The 20,273-nt window shown below is 41.0% G+C and overlaps 1 protein-coding gene across 4 annotated transcripts in view; it reads right to left on the reverse strand.

The window, feature by feature from the left end:
- Positions 1-20,273, reverse strand: part of LOC125465171 (contactin-associated protein-like 2) — a 1,711,179-nt gene that overhangs the window by 165,130 nt on the left and 1,525,776 nt on the right. For all 4 annotated transcript variants that reach the window (XM_048558395.2, XM_048558386.2, XM_059638055.1 and 1 more), the window contains exon 18: positions 16,772-17,008. In XM_048558395.2, the coding sequence (XP_048414352.1) occupies positions 16,772-17,008 (237 nt within the window). The remainder of the gene's footprint in view (positions 1-16,771; positions 17,009-20,273) is intronic.

A 20,273-nucleotide genomic window follows, 5' to 3' on the forward strand; every position in this document is an offset into this window, starting at 1 on the left:
GGATGATCAGGATCAGGGTTTCTGTATCATTATAGTCTGGGCAGCGAGCCACATTTAGCTCTGCAGGTCCAGTGTAACCAGCCACGGGGTAGTAGTCAGTCAATCAGGGAGCTGCAGAAAAATCAGTCATAGGTCTGGTCACTCATCAGTTGGGGATGTCCTTCCAAGTCGAGTGAAGATGGGCCTCAATCAGACCTGGGAGCCTATTCACTGAAAGTCAAGCGGCCAACACTCTTGTAGGGAAATTTGAGAATTCAATTGTAGGGATTAGAGGCAGCATGCTAGGTGCAAAGGGGACAATAATTCTGACGGTGGTACCCGTGTGATGCTGGGAGACGGAAAATATGCAACTGCAGAATAAGGGGTGTCACTGATTGTGATAAGACCCTTGGCTTTGACAAGGGACTGTGCATCACAATGGTTGAAGGGCTTGGAGGTGGGGGTGATGTTGGGAGATGCAGATGTAATTAAACTGTTGAAAGGTCAGAACTGATAGGTTGACAGGCAGTGCAAGGAAGAAAGGAACATGAAAGTTTGGGGAGTACCGAGCTAAACAAGTTTAGTCTGCAACTCACTCTGCAATGTGTTATTTGTATTGCCTTTCACCCATATCTGAACTGCAAATATGCAATTTAAATGAAAAATAATTGCTATCACACCCAGAGTGAGTGGAGCAATTGATTTGTTTTTGTCTGAGGATGCAGGCTCTACTTGTGAGTAATGTACTGGCTTTCAAGGGCAATTTCATTGATCAGGTCATGCAGGTCAATACAGGTTTGAAATATCCGTAACCAAAAGAATTCTGGATGGGGAATACAGAATTCTATGATCACATGTTGAACATAAATTCTGGCCACAAACAATCTTGACCATGTTATTTCAAATTGATCATAGTAATCTCTGGAAAGCAGAAGTAATTATGGGTGACCTTTTAAGTGTTAACATCCGGCAAAAATTTCAAACGAGAACGAATTGGTTGCACGAAGTTGTACTGCTGCCTCACAGTGCCAGGGACCTGGTTTCAATTCCACTTTTGGTGACTATCCGTGTGGAGTTTGCATGCTCTCCTCATGTCTGTGTGGGTTTCCGCCAGGTGGTCCGTTTTTCTTCCACAATCCAAAGATTGCAGGTTAGGTGGATTGGCCACACTAAATTGCCCAGGGATGTGTGGGCTATGGTGGATTAGCCACGGGGAAATGTTGGGTTACAGGGATGGAGTGTCGGGCGGGTAGGTCTGGGTGGAATGCTCTTTGGAGGATTGGTGTGGACTTGATGGGCCAAAAAGCCTGCTTCCACACTGTATGGATTCTACGATCCTATGATTTCGTCTCACTTTGAACTGTAAGTGTTTGCCAATATGTTTTTTATATGCAATTCAGCCTTTCTAGGGTGAGAGGGACAACGTGTCATTAATCTTACTGCACTTATAATCTCCTGCTTTATTTACACAACTTGGCTTGTGCTACATCAGAATAAAGTTACAGCATTACTTCCATTAACAGTCAAAAGGCCCCCACTTGAAAATGCTGGAGATGTAAGTCCCCTCAGGCTATGGAGGAGGTAGTAAAGGGTTAGAGTCCATTTTCCTTGCCATCATTTCCTCCAGATGAGTGAGGTGCATTGCCACTGCAGATGGATGTTGTTCTGAGACAACCTCACAGAACTGTGTCATTTGCTGGACCAGACTTGTTCCTGAAGGATGTGTGGCCATGAGATCCCAGTGGCCGTCAAGCTGGCAGCTGTGATAAACACTTATGCAACTGGCTGCTTCCAAGGATCCACTAGTGACTTGTATGGGATCTCTCAGTCTTCAACCAATAATAGTGCTGTTACCAATGCACCAGACTGCACCAGATCACACTGCTTCAGCTCATTTCACCTTAACTACAGACTGTACGCATGCTGCAATAGCAGTGTCATATCATAATTCTTTATTCATTTATCGGATGAGGGTATCGCTTCTAGGCAGCATTTATTGCTCATCCCTAATTGCCCAGGGAGCAGTTAAGAGTCAACCACATTGCTGCGGGTCTGGAGTCACATGTAGGCCAAACCAGGTAAGGATGGCAGTTTCCTTCCCTAAAGGGCATCAGTGAGCCAAATGGGTTTTCCCAACAATCGGCAACAGATTTGCGGTCATTGTTAGATTTCCAATTCCAGATATTTCTTGAATTCAAATTCCACCATCTGCTGTGGCGGGATTCAAACCCAGAACATTATCTTGGTCTCCAGATCAACAGTCCAACGATAACTCCACTAGGCCAATGCCTTCTCTTAACGTGGCTGGCTTTATCATGTGTTTCCATGTCATTGTTGTAAATATCATCTATGAATCGATAACCCATTTTAAAAGAATGTGCCAGGTACTTTGGGAGCACCAGTGATGTTGATATTATGCTGTTGAGAGCTCTCATGTCTCTGTTTCATTTCTAGACTGCATGCCTTACATGGATGGTTAGTGGAATACATGGACTATCTTCAACAACGCGGCTGATGACGCCATTATGTGACCCCTGACTGAGCCTGATTGTAGGTACAGTGCAGCCCATTCTTTCATCAGCACCCTGGTGAAGCAGGGAACAGGTCTCCTAAAGGTGAAGTATCAGCCCAGAGGAGGCCTTGCAATGCATTCCAGACAGTGTGCAACTCCAGACAGAATATGCTGTGCCTTGAACAAACAGAACAGGCAAGATGGGATTCATGGACATTGCAGAGTTGGGAGAGCATTGAGCACAACAAGCCAGACAGGACTTCATTGACACTGACTCCTATTAAATATGAATTAGATCATGTGATCTTTGATTGACTGTAAATGTTTTGTTGCTCAAAAGGCAAGCAGTACTGGTTTATTCTCAGAAACAAATCCAGTTGTTGTTATATTGTTTGTTCCTGCTTCTCTTGTTGTCTAATAAATGTTATTGTTTCCATAAGACCATAAGACATAGGAGCGGAAGTAAGGCCATTTGGCCCATCAAGACCACTCCGCCATTTAAATCTTGGCTGATGGGCATTTCAACTCCACTTCTCTGCACTCTCCCCGTCGCCCTTGATTCCTTCTGAGATCAAGAATTTGCCGACCTCTGCCTTGAAGGCATCCAACATCCCGGCCTCCACTGCACCCCGTGGCAATGAATTCCACAAGCCCACCAGTCTCTCGCTGAAGAAATGTCGTCTCATTTCAGTTTTAACTTTACCCCCTCTAATTTTAAGGCTGTGCTCACGGGTCCTAGTATCCCTGCCTAATGGAAACAACTTCCTAGCGTCCACCCCTCCTAAACCATACATTATCTTGTAAGTTTTTATGAGATCTCCCCTCAACCTTCTAAACTCTAATGAGTACAATCGCAGAATCCTTAGCCGTTCATCATACGTTAAACCTACCATTCCAGGGATCATCCGTGTGAATCTCCTCTGGACACGCTTTCCAACATGTGATGCTCTCACATTGAACAACAACAAGGTTTTATGCTGCATTGGGCGTTGGGACAGAGTTACATATCCTTTGTCATGACACACTGGGCTAACGCTCTAGAAAACAAGTTTTTGGAGTTGTCACAAAAGTTAAAGATTTTGAAAAGTATGTAAAACCCCCCAATTTATTTGATTTTCAGACCCAGGCTGACAGAAAGCATGGATCAGGTATCTGCACTTCACAAAAACTGCCAGCTATTGTGAATATGAACCATCAGCTCTATGAGCTCGACCATAACTCTACGAATTAGATCTTTAATTACCTTATCACCTCCATTTATATACACACATACATGGGAAAAATGGATATTTTTGAAGGCAATGGCATTAGGAAAGCAGTTAAGTGGCTGTTGTTCACAGGATCTGTCGAGATGCTGTTATTATGATAAGAATATCAGGAATCACACGACACCAGGTTCATTCCAACAGATTCAATTGAAAACACAATCTTTCGGAGCCTCACTCCTTCTTCGAATGAATAGGCTATGGATGCTTAACTTTTCAATTGAACCTGTTGGACCATAACCGGGTGTCCGGTGATCTCTGACCTTGTCCACCCCAGTCTAACACTGGCAACTCCACATCATGGCTGATGAGAATGCTACTTCTTTTTTTTGGCAACTGCTTCTATTCGTTTACAAGAAATGCAGAGTAGCTGGTTGACTGGTTCACCGAGGACAGGTTTCAGGCTTATTGACTAAAATTCGCAGTTTCCAACAGGAAGAGATATAAACAGGTCGTCTTCCAGATTAAGGTGCTTTCTATGGCAAATAATAGAGAGTGGGTTCCTCAGCTCATGGTGGTCCAAAAGCTTCTTTGAATCTTGTTAACAACTACAAACTGTCCTGCTACCTGAGAACCAAACACATAATTGTCAGCTGGCAGAAGACTTTAGCCATTGGTAACTAGCCATTAGTCTACCCAATCTGCTACTTGCTGCCATCCATAGCTCCATTTGTGCACAGCCCTGCAGTTGCAGTTCTTCTGTAACCCTTTCTCTAACTCATAGTTACGTGTAAACATTATTCACACCGAGTACCAAGTGACTTCCTTTCAAACCATGCGCCAATCCTTACAATATAACAAAGTGTGGAGCTGGATGAACACAGCAGGCCAAGCAGCATCTCAGGAGCACAAAAGCTGACATTTCGGGCCTGGACCCTTCATCAGAGAGGGGGATGGGGAGAGGGAACTGGAATAAATAGGGAGAGAAGGGGAGGCGAACCGAGATGGAGAAAAAGAAGATAGGTAGAGAGGAGAGTATAGGTGAGGAGGTAGGGAGGGGATAGGTCAGTCCAGGGAAGATGGACAGGTCAAGGAGGCAGGATGAGGTGGTAGGTAGGAAATGGAAGTCCGGCTTGAGGCAGGAGGAAGGGATGGGTGAGAGGAAGAACAGGTTCGGAAAGCGGAGACAGGCTGGGCTGGTTTTGGGATGTAGTGGGGGAAGGGGAGATTTTGAAGCTTGTGTGTCCACATTGATACCATTGGGCTGCAGGGTTTCCAAGCGGAATATGAGTTGCTGTTCTTGCAACCTTTGGGTGGCATCATTGTGGCACTGCAGGAGGCCCATGATGGACATGTCGTCTGAGGAATGGGAGGGGGAGTTAAAATGGTTCATGACTGGGAGGTGCAGTTGTTTGTTGCGAACCGAGTGGAGGTGTTCTGCAAAGCGGTCCCCAAGCCTCCGCTTGGTTTCCCAATGTAGAGGTAGACACACTGGGTACAATGGATACGATATAAATTCCATCCCCTATTCCCAATCCTCCGCCTCCGCCACATCTGCTCCCAGGATGAGGCATTCCACTCCCGCACATCCCAGATGTCCACGTTCTTCAAGAACCGCAACTTTCCCCCTGCCGTGGTCGAGAATGCCCGTGACCGCGTCTCCCGCATTTCTCACGACACATCCCTCACACCCTGCCTCCTCCACAACCGCACCCAAAGGATCCCCCTCATTCTCACATACCACCCCACCAACCTCCGGATTCATCCTACGACACTTCCGCCATCTACAATCCGACCCCACCACCCAAGACAATTTCCATCCCCACCCTTGTCTGCCTTCCAGAGAGACCACTCTCTCCGCGACTCCCTTGTCCGCACCACACTCCCCTCCAACTCCACCACACCCAGTACCTTCCCCTGCAACCGCAGGAAGTGCTACACTTACCCCCACACCTCCTCCCTCACCCCTATTCCAGGCCCCAAGATGACCTTCCATATCAAGCAGACGTTCACCTGCACATCTGCCAATGTGGTATATTGTATCCATTGTACCTGGTGTGGCTTCTTCTACATTGGGGAAACCAAGTGGAGGCTTGGGGACCGCTTTGCAGAACACCTCCGCTCGGTTCACAACAAACAACTGAACCTCCCAGTCGCAAACCATTTTAACTCCCCCGCCCATTCCTCAGATGACATGTCCATCATGGGCCTCCTGCAGTGCCACAATGATGCCACCCGAAGGTTGCAAGAACAGCAACTCATATTCCACTTGGGAACCCTGCAGCCCAATAGTAGCAATGTGAACTTCACCAGCTTCCAAATCTCTCCTTCCCCCACTGCATCCCAAAACCAGCCCAGCCTGTCTCCGCTTTCATAACCTGTTCTTCCTCTCACCCATCCCTTCCTCCCACCTCAAGCCGCACCTTCATTTCCTACCTACCACCTCATCCCGCCTCCTTGACCTGTCCATCTTCCCTGGACTGACCTATCCCCTCCCTACCTCCTCAACTATACTCTCCTCTCTACCTATCTTCTTTTCTCTCCATCTTCCGTCTGCCTCCCCTTCTCTCCCTATTTATTCCAGAACCTTCTCCCCATCCCCCTCTCTGATGAAGGGTCTAGGCCCGAAATGTCAGCTTTTGTGCTCCTGAGATGCTGCTTGGCCTGCTGTGTTCATCCAGCCTCACAGTTTGTTATCTTTGATTCTCCTGCATCTGCAGTTCCCATTATCACCAATCCTTACAATCCCTGCTTTTAAAACTGTTCTTTTTCCATCTTAGTCCACAATTAAACAAACACACAAAAGTGATGAGACACTGTTTTGAACCTTAGACAGGGTTCTAATATTGCATGGTATCGAGGACGATAGCCTGCGGAGCTTGTTTCTTGTAGTTACCATTACAATGACAATGGATCAGACAGGTGCTGATGTGAAACAAAAATACTTCTACAAATGTAAGAATCGATTTGTAATGAAGTGTTAATTGCCATCTTTGCACCCTGAGAACTGGAAGACCTCAGCAGTGACAATTACCTCAGATAGTGCAGGGAACAGACACTGGACGCATATTGAGGTAATCAGTGGAGAATTGCATGAGCTAATTTGCAAGACCTCACACTTTCTCAGAAATTTCCCTAAATTGGCACATAGCCGATTTTTTGGGAAGATTTATCTTCAGGTTTTCAGCTCTGTGAAGTTCTGACTTGCTCCTTTTAAAGGTGAGAAAGTCATTTTGAGCAGGGAGTTCAAAATTACATTTGCAAAAGTAATTTAAGTTAAATGGCTTAAGATATTTAAGCTCAAATAATCAGCAAGCCACCAAGGGATATAATTGCTAAGGTGTTGGTGGACTTGAATTTTACAACTCAAAGAAACAAAGAGACAAAGAGGTAAAAGGAGGTTCACGTGGAGAAAAGAATTTTATGGCAATCGAGGTCCTGCTCTTAGCAGTCACTGAGCAGTCAGAGCTGGGGCGACGACCCTGGTTGCTTTGAAGTCAATGTAGGAAAAAGCTCTGAAAACAGAACACTATGGTGGTGTCAGAGAGGCTGAAGGCATAAGTTTGGGCGACCCATGTTAAGTAAAAAGTGAGCTGAGTTTGTAGTTAACTGGAAAAAGATAACGGCATCAGCAATTAAAATAACTAATTTGGGTTGAACTTGAATATTTGCGAATGTAGCCTTAACACGTCAAATTTTGTCTATTTCATCTTTACTAATAACTGATAGACTGAAGCTTGTTGCAAGACCCTAATTATAGCAAATAATTCCACTAACATTCATGGTTAACTCCTTTTTCCTGCCAATATAATGCATAAGTCAATTTCACAAATCAGTGAAGTGACATACTACAGTTAAATTTGTGATATGTACTAGGTGTTATTCAAGGACATTTCAGGAAAACTCCAGTGCAAAAATACTGTGCTTCAATAAATGTTCAGAGGCATGGCTTCGCTAAAATGTAATTTTCCCAACAAACTCCTGTGTAATTAGTAGCTGTGTGAATCAATGTTGAAAAGCGATTGCTTTAGTTTTTGTCATTTCCTAGTTATTTGAACTTCATTATTATGCCCCATGCTGTGTAATCTTTTTCCTTAATATCTTTGTGTTTGCAGTCATTATTCCTTTACAGATAATGTTTCACTTCACTTGCAGGTCACTTGAGAATTGTGACTATAAATGTCGAAACATGATATTTTGGATTAAACTAAACAGACAAGCACCAAGCCATGATAAAAGCTGATTGCTGCTCTAAAAATGCATTAAAGAGTTCTGTAATTATTTATTAAGGATAAACCTCTCCCTAGACCATAAGAAATATCATTGCAGTAGCAGATGAGAAAAGAGAAACTAAATGAAACATTAATCGAGCTCTTGAACCTTAATAATAAAGTCATAATTATGCATAATATGTAAAAATATGTAGCTTATATTTGAAGCACAGTGTTCATGAATTTACAAGCACTGAAGCTTGAAGATAGGCAACTATTAGTATTTATTAGCAGCAGGCAGTAATTGAGAATTCAAAAGTCAAACTTTTTAACAGGATGCCAGCAGAAGAAAATTCTACAAACTAAAACTTAATTAACATTAAAAAAATCTTTAATTTTACTGTGGAGTGATTGAATACTTCTCTGTATTGTCTGACATTTATTACCACATTTCAGGAAATACTAGCAAGCATGATCATACATTTCCAAAAAAAATATGGCTGATGCTGAAGTTGACAGACAGACAGTGACAATAATAGAGAAGTAAATGGGAAGGTTTGAGACCTCAATTTATCAAGCTGATTTTTATTTGAATTGGTACTAATTTAGTCTTTTTTATTGGTAAAACAGTCAAATTATTTAATTGCTGAGAACGAAAACAAGAGTTCAAACAATGTTGTTGTAAAAGTGCTTATAATCAATGAGAATTAAATGTGTACTTGTGCTTTAAACTGGATTGTTGCTCACAAGTTTGTCACCCTGATTTGGAAAATTTCCCAGGTGGGATGAGGTACAAACTAGATTTGGATTTACGCCCCAGAATCTATGAGTCACAGGGGCTGAAAGAGGACTGAGGCAGATTGCATGAAAAGCCCACCTTATTAAATAGCTTTGGGACTTTCATTCCTGTTGTAATAAAAATGAAGGTTATTCTTGACTTTATGCCTCACATCTCCTCATCTCATATGCTAACTCATTATGCTAACTCATGCCACTTCCTGACACCCATCTCATTTGCATGGCCCCTTATTCCCTCAATGCCAAGTTATACTCCTCTACTTGAGGAGTGGGCACCCAGTGCCCACTAAGGCCACTGTGAAAATTTAGAGCTAACTCGTGCCAATCTTTTAACATTTTCACTTCATCTTCCATGCCAACTCACTGAGTATTCACAATAGGCATATCTCAGGAATCGTGCCACAAAATAAAGTTCTATATGTTCACTATGTTTAAAACAAATTGCACGATAAAGGCCCATTCAGTATACTTTAAGGACAAAGTAGTTACAAAGACAAATATTTCCAAATATTTCACAAAAACTAATGATTTTATAAAATTTCCTCAATTTACCTTTCCTTTTAGACTCAGGTTGACAGAAAGCATGGAACAGTTTCCTGTATTTATCAAGAATGACTATTTGTTACAGATAACCTTGACATAGCTACATGTAACTCCACTAGTTAAAACTCTAAAGCTCTTCACTCCCCCTCTACACATGCAGACGGATGCTGTGTTCTTCCAGCTCCGAACTCTGTTATCACACCTCTAAGCTGTTGAGTTACCTGGGAGCCAATCACATAATTGTTGTTGGCAGGCAGAAGGCCTTGCAATCAATGAAGGCCGGTATGGTAGTTCAATAGTTAGCACTGCTGTTTCACAGTGCCAGGGGCTCAGGTTCAATTTTACCCTCGGGTGACAGCTGTGTGGAGTTTGCACATTGTCCCCGTGTCTGCCTAGGTTTCCTCCCACAGTCCAAAGATATGCAGGCTAGGTGGGTTGGTCATGGGAAATTTTATGTCCAGGGATAGGATGTGGGGACGGATCTGGGTCTTTGGAGGGTTGGTGTAGACTTGATGAGCTGAATGGTGTCCTTCCATACTGTAGGGAATCTATGAACTGGTGACTAATCCACAGACCAATCAGATGCTTGTTGTCAGCTTTAACAAGCAGCTCTGTGAACAGTGTTTATTTTGAGTGCCAAATTACTTGCTTTTAAAAAATGCAGCAATCCTTCAATAATCCTAAATTTTAAAACAGCATTTTTCCCACTTCAGTCCAAAATCAGAAATACAGAAAAATAAAAAGATACGCTCTTTATAACAACAAAAACATCTGACCATTTTTGAATAAATTGGTGATATTAATCAAACTGTAAACTTTCAGGCTTCCATTATGATAAAGATAGATTGTAAGTGGAAGTTTCAAGCAACACGATTCTAATAATAAAGTGCCGCATAAAAGATTATTGCACAAGGTAGGAGTTTATGGTTTTAATGGTAATTTATTAGTATGGATTAATGATTGGTTAACACACAGAAGTCAGAGATTTGAGATTAATGGCACTAGTTCAAATTGGAAAGATGTAACTCATGGAATGCCACAGAGATCAGTCCTAGGGCTATAATCAACAACGCATTCCAGTTGCCAACCAGTTTAACTCCCCCTGTCAGGGAATTGATCACTATGCTGATCTGGCACAGAAGGGGAGTTGACGACTGGGCAGATAAGCCACGGTCATATTTATGACGTTCTTAAGAGAATCCCCAAACTACTGTCTCTTAAAATTGTGAGCACTGATTTTTTTTTCAACTGAGTGTCACATCAGTCTATTTTTATTAAAATTTTAAAGACAGTAGATTTCAATGATTTTTACTATTTGACAGTCTCACAAAACCTATGTTTCTACACATACGAGTATCTACAATTAATAATCCCAGATGCCTGAGCTCTACAAAACCATACCTGACCCCTCAGATCCTCAAAAAAGCTCTGGTAGCTTTAGACATTTTCCTTAACTGTCTGAAGGCTATCAGTCCTGCTGCAGAAGCCTGGGTGATAGAAGTTGCTTCTGAGTTAATGCAGCTGCATGTTTAACCAAAGGTGTGCAGATGTGGGAAATCTGAAAAAAAAGCAGAAAATTCTGGAGAAACCTAGCAGGTCCGGTAGTCTAAGAAGAAGAGCCTGCTAATTCCATTTCTCTCTCCACAGATGCTGCCTGGCCTGCTAAGTTAATCCTGTGTGTTTTGTTTTTACTTAAACTGTACTCTTAAATGTGCTGTTACCCCCATAAAACACAGGTGTTTGAAGTATCTCCTAATTCCTAACTAAAATGGGAATATGGATTTGAGGTAGCCTTCCAGAATTGGAATTCCAGGCCACTTTGGTGAAAATTCAAGCCTATGAGTCCACTAATCTGATCAGTAGTGGAATAATTTCACAGAGGCTGGTATCTGTCACCAAGTCACCCTTTGTTTACATGTGGAGAGTCATTGACACTGATCCAGGTCCCTCAGAGTCAGCTCTCAGAGTGAACAGGATATCTGACACCCCTGTTCTTATTTGTCAGCCAGGGCCCCCTGATTGGACCAGACTGACAGACCCAATCAGGGAACTCGTATTCTATGAGAGACAGTAAGAACTGCAGATGCCCGAGTCAGAGGTAACACAGCATGGAGCTGGAGGAACACAGCAGGCCAGGCAACATCAGAAGAAGGGGAAAGTTGACGTTTCGGGTGAAGAAAGATCCTGTTTCATATCCTATGAGGCCCAGCTGGCTGACCTTGTTACAACCACTACAAGATGTAGTTTTGTTGTTTTAATCAATACAGCCATGGTAGTTTGAAGTAATGTGCCCTGTTGGGAAAGCTAAGCAGTGACCCATGATTAGTGGCATCTCTATGATTTCAGTTCTCTTTGAAATATTGCCCTTGCTGCCTTTTAATTTTCTTAATGCCATGTGCAGAGCCACACTTTTTAACTTTCTCTTTAGCAATAATGACCCAACCCTTTCACAGTTGTCTTGGCTTTTGGTCCACTTCAATCATAATCTGTTTGGAACTTTACCAAAATAGACTTTTCTTTTCAAGTGTCTAGTCTACCCTTTCTTTTACTTACACATGGTTCCATTCCTAATCCCAGTTTCAATCTTTCCTGGGTTTTCAATATTCCCAGATCCTTGCCCCGCTTGACCACTGAAAAATCAGTCATCCTTAAGGGTGTAGTTAAATTGGAAATCAGCAGAAATGGGGAAGTATTTTGGAACCATGTTGGTGAGAAATTGAGGTCCTGGGGGATATGGCAGGTGGAGGGTCAGAGTACTGTGGTGGGGGGATAGAATGCCTAATGGAGAAAATTGGATGGGTCCCCATCATGGAGATTCCTCAGACAGACATGCTAGATCCAGGAGGTAGGTGTAAGGGCATCCAACTCCTGGGACTGCCAATTCTTCTCCCAGATGAACTGTTTTGAATCACAAGGTTTACGAAATGCAACTGGCAATGATTAATAACAATTTTTATCCAGTTATTGGAATGTCTTTGTAACCTATCCTTAATTCCCATAATGCCTCAGTTAGAGTTAGAAACCTGGAGCTAGGTTAGGATTGTGGTTCTGATGTTTGAGATTTAAATGTCAAACTGAATCACAAGCATAATGAATGTTCAGCAGTAATGCAAAGTATAATGAATGTGGATAGTTGGCAAACTTTAGAAAATATTGCAAGGTAACAGCGTCTTCACCACCAGAAAATCAAAGATAAAGTTCTTTTAAAGGAAAATTTCACGTCAAATGGAAGTTGTGCAACAATGAAAAAGCACAAGAAATTACAGATACAGAAGTAAAAAGATGGAGATAAAATTCTAAAGTGAAGTCAAAGCGTGTTGAAGCAGATTCTGGACCAACAAGTTGAAGTTATGGGAGCAGCTGTTTCAACACCGGCAATCAGCTTGGTAGAGTTGATTTCTGTGAAAGTCAGATGAGCTAATTTAAAAACTCCAAGGTCTAGGAAGTACAGATTATCAGGCACATGGGCAAATCACCATGAAGTTTATTCATATGGGATGAAATGTTGCTAAAACATAATATATATGTTGAGGAATCATAATATGTGATTGTTGAACAGAAATGCATGTATTCATCTCTGACTCCTAGAGAGAGTGGATAGGGTCTTCAGCATGAAGATGGGAGAGAATTCCCGCAAGTATTTTTAAAGTGGTTCAAAGGTTTGGGAAGATAATTTGATAGTAAAATTGGTAACAAGTAAGTTTTTCATAAAACTGGATACCAACAGCGGGTTCTGGCAGACATACATAGCTCAAGTGTCTAGATTACTGATTTCCCTTATTACACCATTCGATTGGAATTGCAAAACCATTGAAACTTGGGATCTCTTTGCTGTAAAAAAATATTCCTTACAAATGTGAATAGGGAGGCTAAATGGTGATCTCCTAGTCTGTGGTAGGACACAGAAGGAACACAACCAGAATGCTAGAGCTGTACAAGGTGGCTCAGTGGTTAGCAATGCAACCCCACAGCGCCAGGGACCCGGGTTTGATTCCAGCCTCAGGCAACTGTCTGTTTGGAGTTTGCAGTGGAGTTCTCCCAGAATCTGCGTGGGTTTCCTCCCACAGTCCAAAGATGTGCAGGTTGGGTGCATTGGCCATGCTAAATTGCCCATCATGTCCACGGATGTGCAGGTTAGGTGGGGTCGGCATAGGATATATAAGGTTGTGGACAGAGGGGGCAGTGGATCTGGGTGGAATGCTTTTCAGAGGGTCCGTGTGGACTTGATGGGCTGAATAGCCTGCTTCCACACTGCAGGGATTCTGCGATTTTAAAGAATGAAGAACACAGGCCTTACAGGGAGTGCCAATTTTCTCAAATTATTATTACAACAATAGGATATGGTATTCATGAACAAGACATAAATAAATAAATAAAGGAGTGTGATATTACATAAAGAGTTGAAGAGCTTTCATTAATAAAAAGCAAGCAGTCTCATGGAGAACATATTTGAAGATGCCCACAGCCTGAAAACACCTATAACCAGCATCAGAATACAGAGGAAACCAACATCAGTTTAAAGCATAAAACAAATTAGGCACAATGATGGAATGAATTGGAGGATGTTCAAGGTTCTAAAATTAGAGGAACATGGAATGTAGAATTTCAAAAAGGTTAGAGATGGAGAGACAAGCCTATTGTTAAAAGAACTGTAAATATAAAGGAATGAAAATTATTCCTCAAACTTGTTCCACAGGTTTTGGGTAATAAAATGTGAGGCTGGATGAACACAGCAGGCCCAGCAGCATCTCAGGAGCACAAAAGCTTTTGTGGTCCTGAGATGCTGCTGGGCCTGCTCTGTTCATCCAGCCTCACATTTTATTATCCACAGGTTTTGGAGTAGGTTTGTAGCTCGTGTTGAGGTTGTTGAGGTTGGTTGGCTTGCCAAGCTGGTTTCTTGTTTCTCAGATGTTTCATTACCCTGCTAGGTAACATCCTCAGTGCAGCCTCCGATGAAGCGTCGGTGTGTTTTCCTGCCTGTTATATAAACTCTGGGGTCTGATGACATAGATTGCCTCACTTCCAGTTTTCCTTCATAGTGGAATGTACATGGAACAAAATTTCTATCTGCACCAAAGGCAGCAACCATCCAGCTAGATTCTAAATGTTTGCGTTGAACTAGATTTTGCTGTACAACTCCCTTAAGCATATCTACAGAAAACAGCTGTAATTCAAATATGTTTGAATTATGTTCATGCGTTTGGTAATCTTTAACTGTGCACTGCACTTACTTAAACACTTCTCTACACTGTCTGACATTTAGTTAAGATGATACGCAAGGAGCATAACTATATATTTTCTGGCTTCTATGTCACTTGTCATAACTTTGAATGATGTACTGCGGCAATTATAATCAATGAAAATGGCAAGGTTTCAGCCTTTAATTCCTATTGACAAACATCTTAATTAGTTATAATTTGAATTCTTAGAAAATATTAGTAGGAACAAAATAATCAAAATATTCAAACAGGTGTCTATAATAGTGACAATATGAAGAGTTAAATATGCATTTATACTATTATCATTTGGGTATGATTAATGCTCAAGAGGTTAAAGTTTAAGAAGAATTTACCTAGGGTTTTAGTCTTTGTAGGAGATTCTATAAAATCCATTGTTAACACTTAAAGCTTACATTAATATACAACTTTCAATGTGAGAAATAATGCTTTCATGCATTTCTTAACAGGTCCATTACTTTCCTGACAAGATAAAAGAAAATTGCGACAAACCTCAACAGAGGTATAGAATGCTATAAGAGACAAATAATGGGCTATTGGACTCACCAAGTCTATTCTGATCTTTTTCTCCACGAATGCAATGAGCTACCTTCTGTGTTGTAAATGGCTCTATTGGCTATTAAATATAATTTGACTCTCCTGCTTGCTTTTAATGTCACTCTTTAGACAAAGAACCAAAGAAGGGTTCACGGCACAACATCGTGGGCCGAAGGGCCTGTACTGTGCTGTACTTTTCTATGTTCTAAGTCATTTTGAAATGAAGGCAAGTCCGACCAACAGCATTGCAATCTCTATCAAATGTAAGACAAGGAGGCAGGTCCCAAATCAACACCAGACAGAATTGGGGCCAAACTCCATACTCTTGAAACTAATCAGGTCCACACTAAAAAGCCAATGAACCAACAGAATCAAGTTACTCTCCCCACTGCAAGGGAATTCATGTTTCTTTGACAATGTACAGAGCTATGAACAGTTAATGAGGTTATGATCTCAGCTAATGGTAATACTTCACATGTCAGCGCCCAGACTGAAACCTAGCAGGATAGATCATATGCTTTATGTCTTATAATTGACAAAAATGGAGGTTAGTCATTGAAGCATGTTCACACAAGGCTGCAGATATTCGTTAACGACAGGACATAAGTTTATCACATGAAGTAAAAAAGCAATAGATAAAAATAGTCAGCAAGATCTTAGCACAAGTAGTAAGACAAAGTTTCAACTTGTTTCCGAGCATTTACAGATACTATTCCAGGGAAAGTTGAGTCCTGTGCGCTATAGTAAAGTCAGAACCAGAATCCAATGCTGTGATTGGATCACCTGAAGCAGAACACTGGAGCAGCTATGCATGCACACAGTTGGGTAACTTATTGATTATAACTCCGAGTTTTTACTTAACTAACTCTTCCCAGTTTCTTTTCACTGTATCATGGAGACAGTTTAATGATACCCTTCTAAGTTAATTGGCATAAACCTTTAACAATTCTAACAATCAAAACTTCTTCAGATCCAATAACCTAAAGACATCTATCCAAGTTCTCCCAGCTAAGGAACTCCAAAAATTTGGTTAGGATGAATTATTATTCCCGAATTAAAATCTTAATTCTCTTGATAGGAGAAGCTGTTTTCCCTTCTGAACTTGAACCCTAGATTCCTCTGAACTTAACTCAATGCTAAAATTAATGGCATTCTGGTCTGTTGTGAACTCAGCAATATAAATATTACATCTATTTTCATTGCAGAGGTTCAACAAGCCACCTAGCTGCAGTTACTTTCTTAGAATTGATGCAGTGAGGTCACTGTTCCAAATTAATTTCTGACCTGTTTAAATAAAAGCACCTTCACAAAATTGGCTCATATCCATCTGCCTCTATTTTAAAATCCAAATTCCAAAGTATAGTATTATATATTTTTCCTCAAAAATAGTAGAGGCTTCAATTTTCTTTCTAGCATGTGGCAACCAGGAATCTCTCCCACTCTTAACTCCTGCCATTGGTATATGCTGGAATAATTTTCAGACTGATATTCAACCTGGATTTGTGATTAAGTTGCCCATCTTTTTAACTTCCAGAAGCATCTCCAGTTAAATTCTGAAAGTATTCAAATATTGATAACTGTTTTACTCGATATTTTAAAGGCATATTTTGGTATAATATTAAGAAAAACTAGTTGGCCTGAGACCCAAATTGTCATTCTGAGTTAGAATATTTGCACCGTTCATCGTCAATGACTGGCAGGTCTACCCTAAATCTCAGTACCAAAGGTTCATCAGCATTAAGGCATTACCTTTAGTGCAGAAGGGACCATCATATGCAGTATGAATACAGTCACATGAGTAGCCATTGTACTTCTCCACACACTTTCCACCATTTCGACAATACATGCCATAACTGGTACAATGGCCTGAACAGCCAGGTTTCACTCCTGGAGTAATTTTTGCTCTCTCCTCAAGGTCGAGAGTAACACCATTCATTCTTAAAGACCGGATACAACCGAGATAACCTCGTAGACCACCAGCAGCTCCTGTAAAACAAGAAAATCATAAAATGAAGAATGCATTAATTAAACAGAGGTTTCAAGTTAAAGTTATTGCTTACGCGAACTGTATCTTTTAATCTAATTGCATCCATATTGATGTAACTGGCACAAAAGCTTGTGGAATTTTAAGCAGAATTTTGGTCTATGCAATTTGAATTCCTGCAAATATTTGCACTAGTTTTAAAAGCATTGCACCCAGCAGCAGATTTCACTCATGAAATTGCTCATGGCCGAATGGGGAATAAATATAACAGGCAATTTAACCACATCCACTATAAAAAATTATGAAAGAAGGATTCTTTATTCCATCAGTAACGAATCTTTATAGACATTAATGGAAAAGTCGAGCTTAAGGGAACTAACTATTTACAATGGATGTTTGCCCAACGTTGCAAATTTACCAGGATAATGTTTTAAAAATTAACTCCTGATCAGCCAGTAGATGACTGCAGTGTGAGTGGTTCCTACTGTTACTTCCCATAGCTATGTAGCCCAATCACCTATGCCAGTTCTCAGGCATAAAGGGTATCTTTCTCTCCTCATGGCCTCTCAAAATCAGGGATTTGGCCCCAATAATTCATCTGGCAGCTGTTTGCTCACTTGACTACCACTTTCTGGCTTCCTGGTCTATGTGAATCACTTTGGTCTGCACTATTCATCATCTTGGCTCTTCAATGCTGACCCACTAGTCTGGAACTCAGCTCCAATTCCTGACTTCTTCAGCTCGGCAATACTGCCACTTGTTCTGCTAGAGAGTACAGCTGTTCCATGCTTGCTCCAATTCCCTTTTCTATTTCTCCACATCAAAGGATTCCTATTCACAAGTCCCGCCGTTCTGCTTCTTGTTTCTTTGTCCTTTGTCAAAAGCCTTTGTCTTCATCTCCCCAATTTACCAAGGACACTTCTTCTTGCCGGAAGAGTCCCAGAAGAACTGATGCGCTCTCCCATGATTGACAGCTTCTCTCCATCAGTCATCAGTGATAGTTTCTGCCTGTTGCACTTTTTATTGGTTTTCTTGGAAGATATGCAAATTAAACCAGATTGAAACTTTTCAGCATAAGGACACTATTAGTTACATTTCAAAAAAGTTGTCAATGGAAGTTCTTTTAAACTTACCCTGGAATACACAACTGTACTCCAAACAAACCAGTTAATAGCTCAGCATCTTTTCAAAACAAATATTTTCAGTAATTTAAAACAGTTACTCAGTCATTTACACTGTGATTTAAATTACATTTTTGTGATAAAATCATTTTCAGATGTTCTAAGGGAAATTTACCAAATAGTAACATCGAAATGAATTAAGAATTTGTTTTAAAAAATTACTTTTTAAAATATTGTGTTATTCTGCAACTTCATGATGCTCATTTAGATCAATTTGGAAGTGAGTTTGACAGGAAACTTGAGGAAAAACATATTTTCCAAAGAAGGTGCAAAAATAGGCACAATCGGAGGCAGAAAACTTATTTTATGAACATAAAAATGTGAGCCTACTATCATTACTGATACCTTTGTGCCTCAGCACATTTAAAGCATCAAGGAAGTACCTACACTGAAGGTCACCATGAATCAGATGAGGGGCAAGGTCAAGAATGCAGGATCTTCATGGTGCCCTCGGCCATTGCAGGAATTGGACCTGTACTATTAGGGTCACCCGACATCATAAACCAGCTGCCCAGCTAACTAAGCTACCCTGTTCCAAACTATTCCTGTTCTAGTTGTTCCTATTCTAGAGAGTAGTCTACCTTGCCAAGTGCATGCATTTTACATGCAATTATATGTATTTCTTGACTGGAGAAAACTTAATTGGTAAGGGGATCTTGATTCAGGTGACCTGGCTTTTAATGAGATATAGATGCATACAAATAGGGTTCCCGGTTTCTATATTTGTCAAGTTTGACTGACGGTTTAAAGTCAGAGAACTAAATTGCAGAAGTTTATCCTGTCATCAGGAATTTAAATTTTGGCCTTCCCCACCCCTCTTATTAAGTGCCCCCTCTCACCTTTCTTCTTGCCACCTACAGAACCAGAAAATTTCAGCACTTGAACCACATTTAGTGCAGCTGCTATATTCTTTTTACAAGAACTGTTGGCTACAGTTGGCCTGACAAATTGACTAGAACTGATTGGAGCTGAAATGTTATTGTACCTTGTGACTCAAACTAAATTGACACATCGGCCTTATTAGGGTAATTCAAGGCATGATCCTTCAGGCCCCAATTTCATGCAAGAGCAATAAGCCTGCTGAAGATATTAACTCCTAGACCTTAATTTCATATTCCGATACACCCTCTTGACTTCATACACGGTGCTGCAATATGGCAAAAATCACTGCTCAACTGACTATCGCGAATGTTTTGATATCAAGACACCGAAGTTTGGGATCTGTGAGGGGACTCTCCAACAGTCAGGAAAGTGGGAGAGAGAGTGTTGAAGGTGATTGAGGGAAGCAAGGAGCAAGGACATTATGATAGCTCCTAACCCAATTATGAGTCTTCTCGCTTTAGATTCACCTGTTTGAGAGACCAACACTATTCATTCACTCAGCCTTTCTGCTCAAATGGCAGATCATATCTCAATTATATCATTGGATATTGATCTGCATGCTTAAAAAAATCTTGCTGCCATGAGGGTTGTATCCTTGATACCTGTAAGTTTAAACTGCAAGCAGCAGATTGGTGCATCAATGGAGTAGATATGTCTTAACATAATTTTAACTGTCTATTACACCCAAAACACATCCCCACCCGATGACCTGGCTTCTGCCAGATGTAGGGGGTTAAACTGCACACAGCAAGCAGCACAACAGCACACTATTTGTATACTGAGCTCAATAAAGTTTGATTGTTTTGCTGCAAAATTAAATTGTCCTGAAATGTAAAATACTGATAGTTGCTAAATATTTACTTTTTAAATTGTTCTTTACTTTTCAAATCTTCATTCAGCGGGGAATTTATTCATTTGCAGAATTCAACAGGTATTGTGAATGAGTTAAAACATTTCTGTTTCCTGTTCAAATATGTATGAACACTAACGGCTAGGTCAATATAATCCTATCAGGCCCCATCCTTTATGAAATGGTTAATTTACAGCCTTTTAACATTTATATTTATCAATGACAATAGGTTCTTATCTTCAGTATCTTCAACAGCCTGTAATCAGCAAATATTGGGGGTAATAAAGGGCTGTTACCTTTATTGGACTATGTACATTTCATTTACAAAGTTGAAACCGCACTAATTGGTAAGAG

This window comes from Stegostoma tigrinum, chromosome 2, assembly GCF_030684315.1.
Source record: "Stegostoma tigrinum isolate sSteTig4 chromosome 2, sSteTig4.hap1, whole genome shotgun sequence".
NCBI lineage: Eukaryota > Metazoa > Chordata > Chondrichthyes > Orectolobiformes > Stegostomatidae > Stegostoma > Stegostoma tigrinum.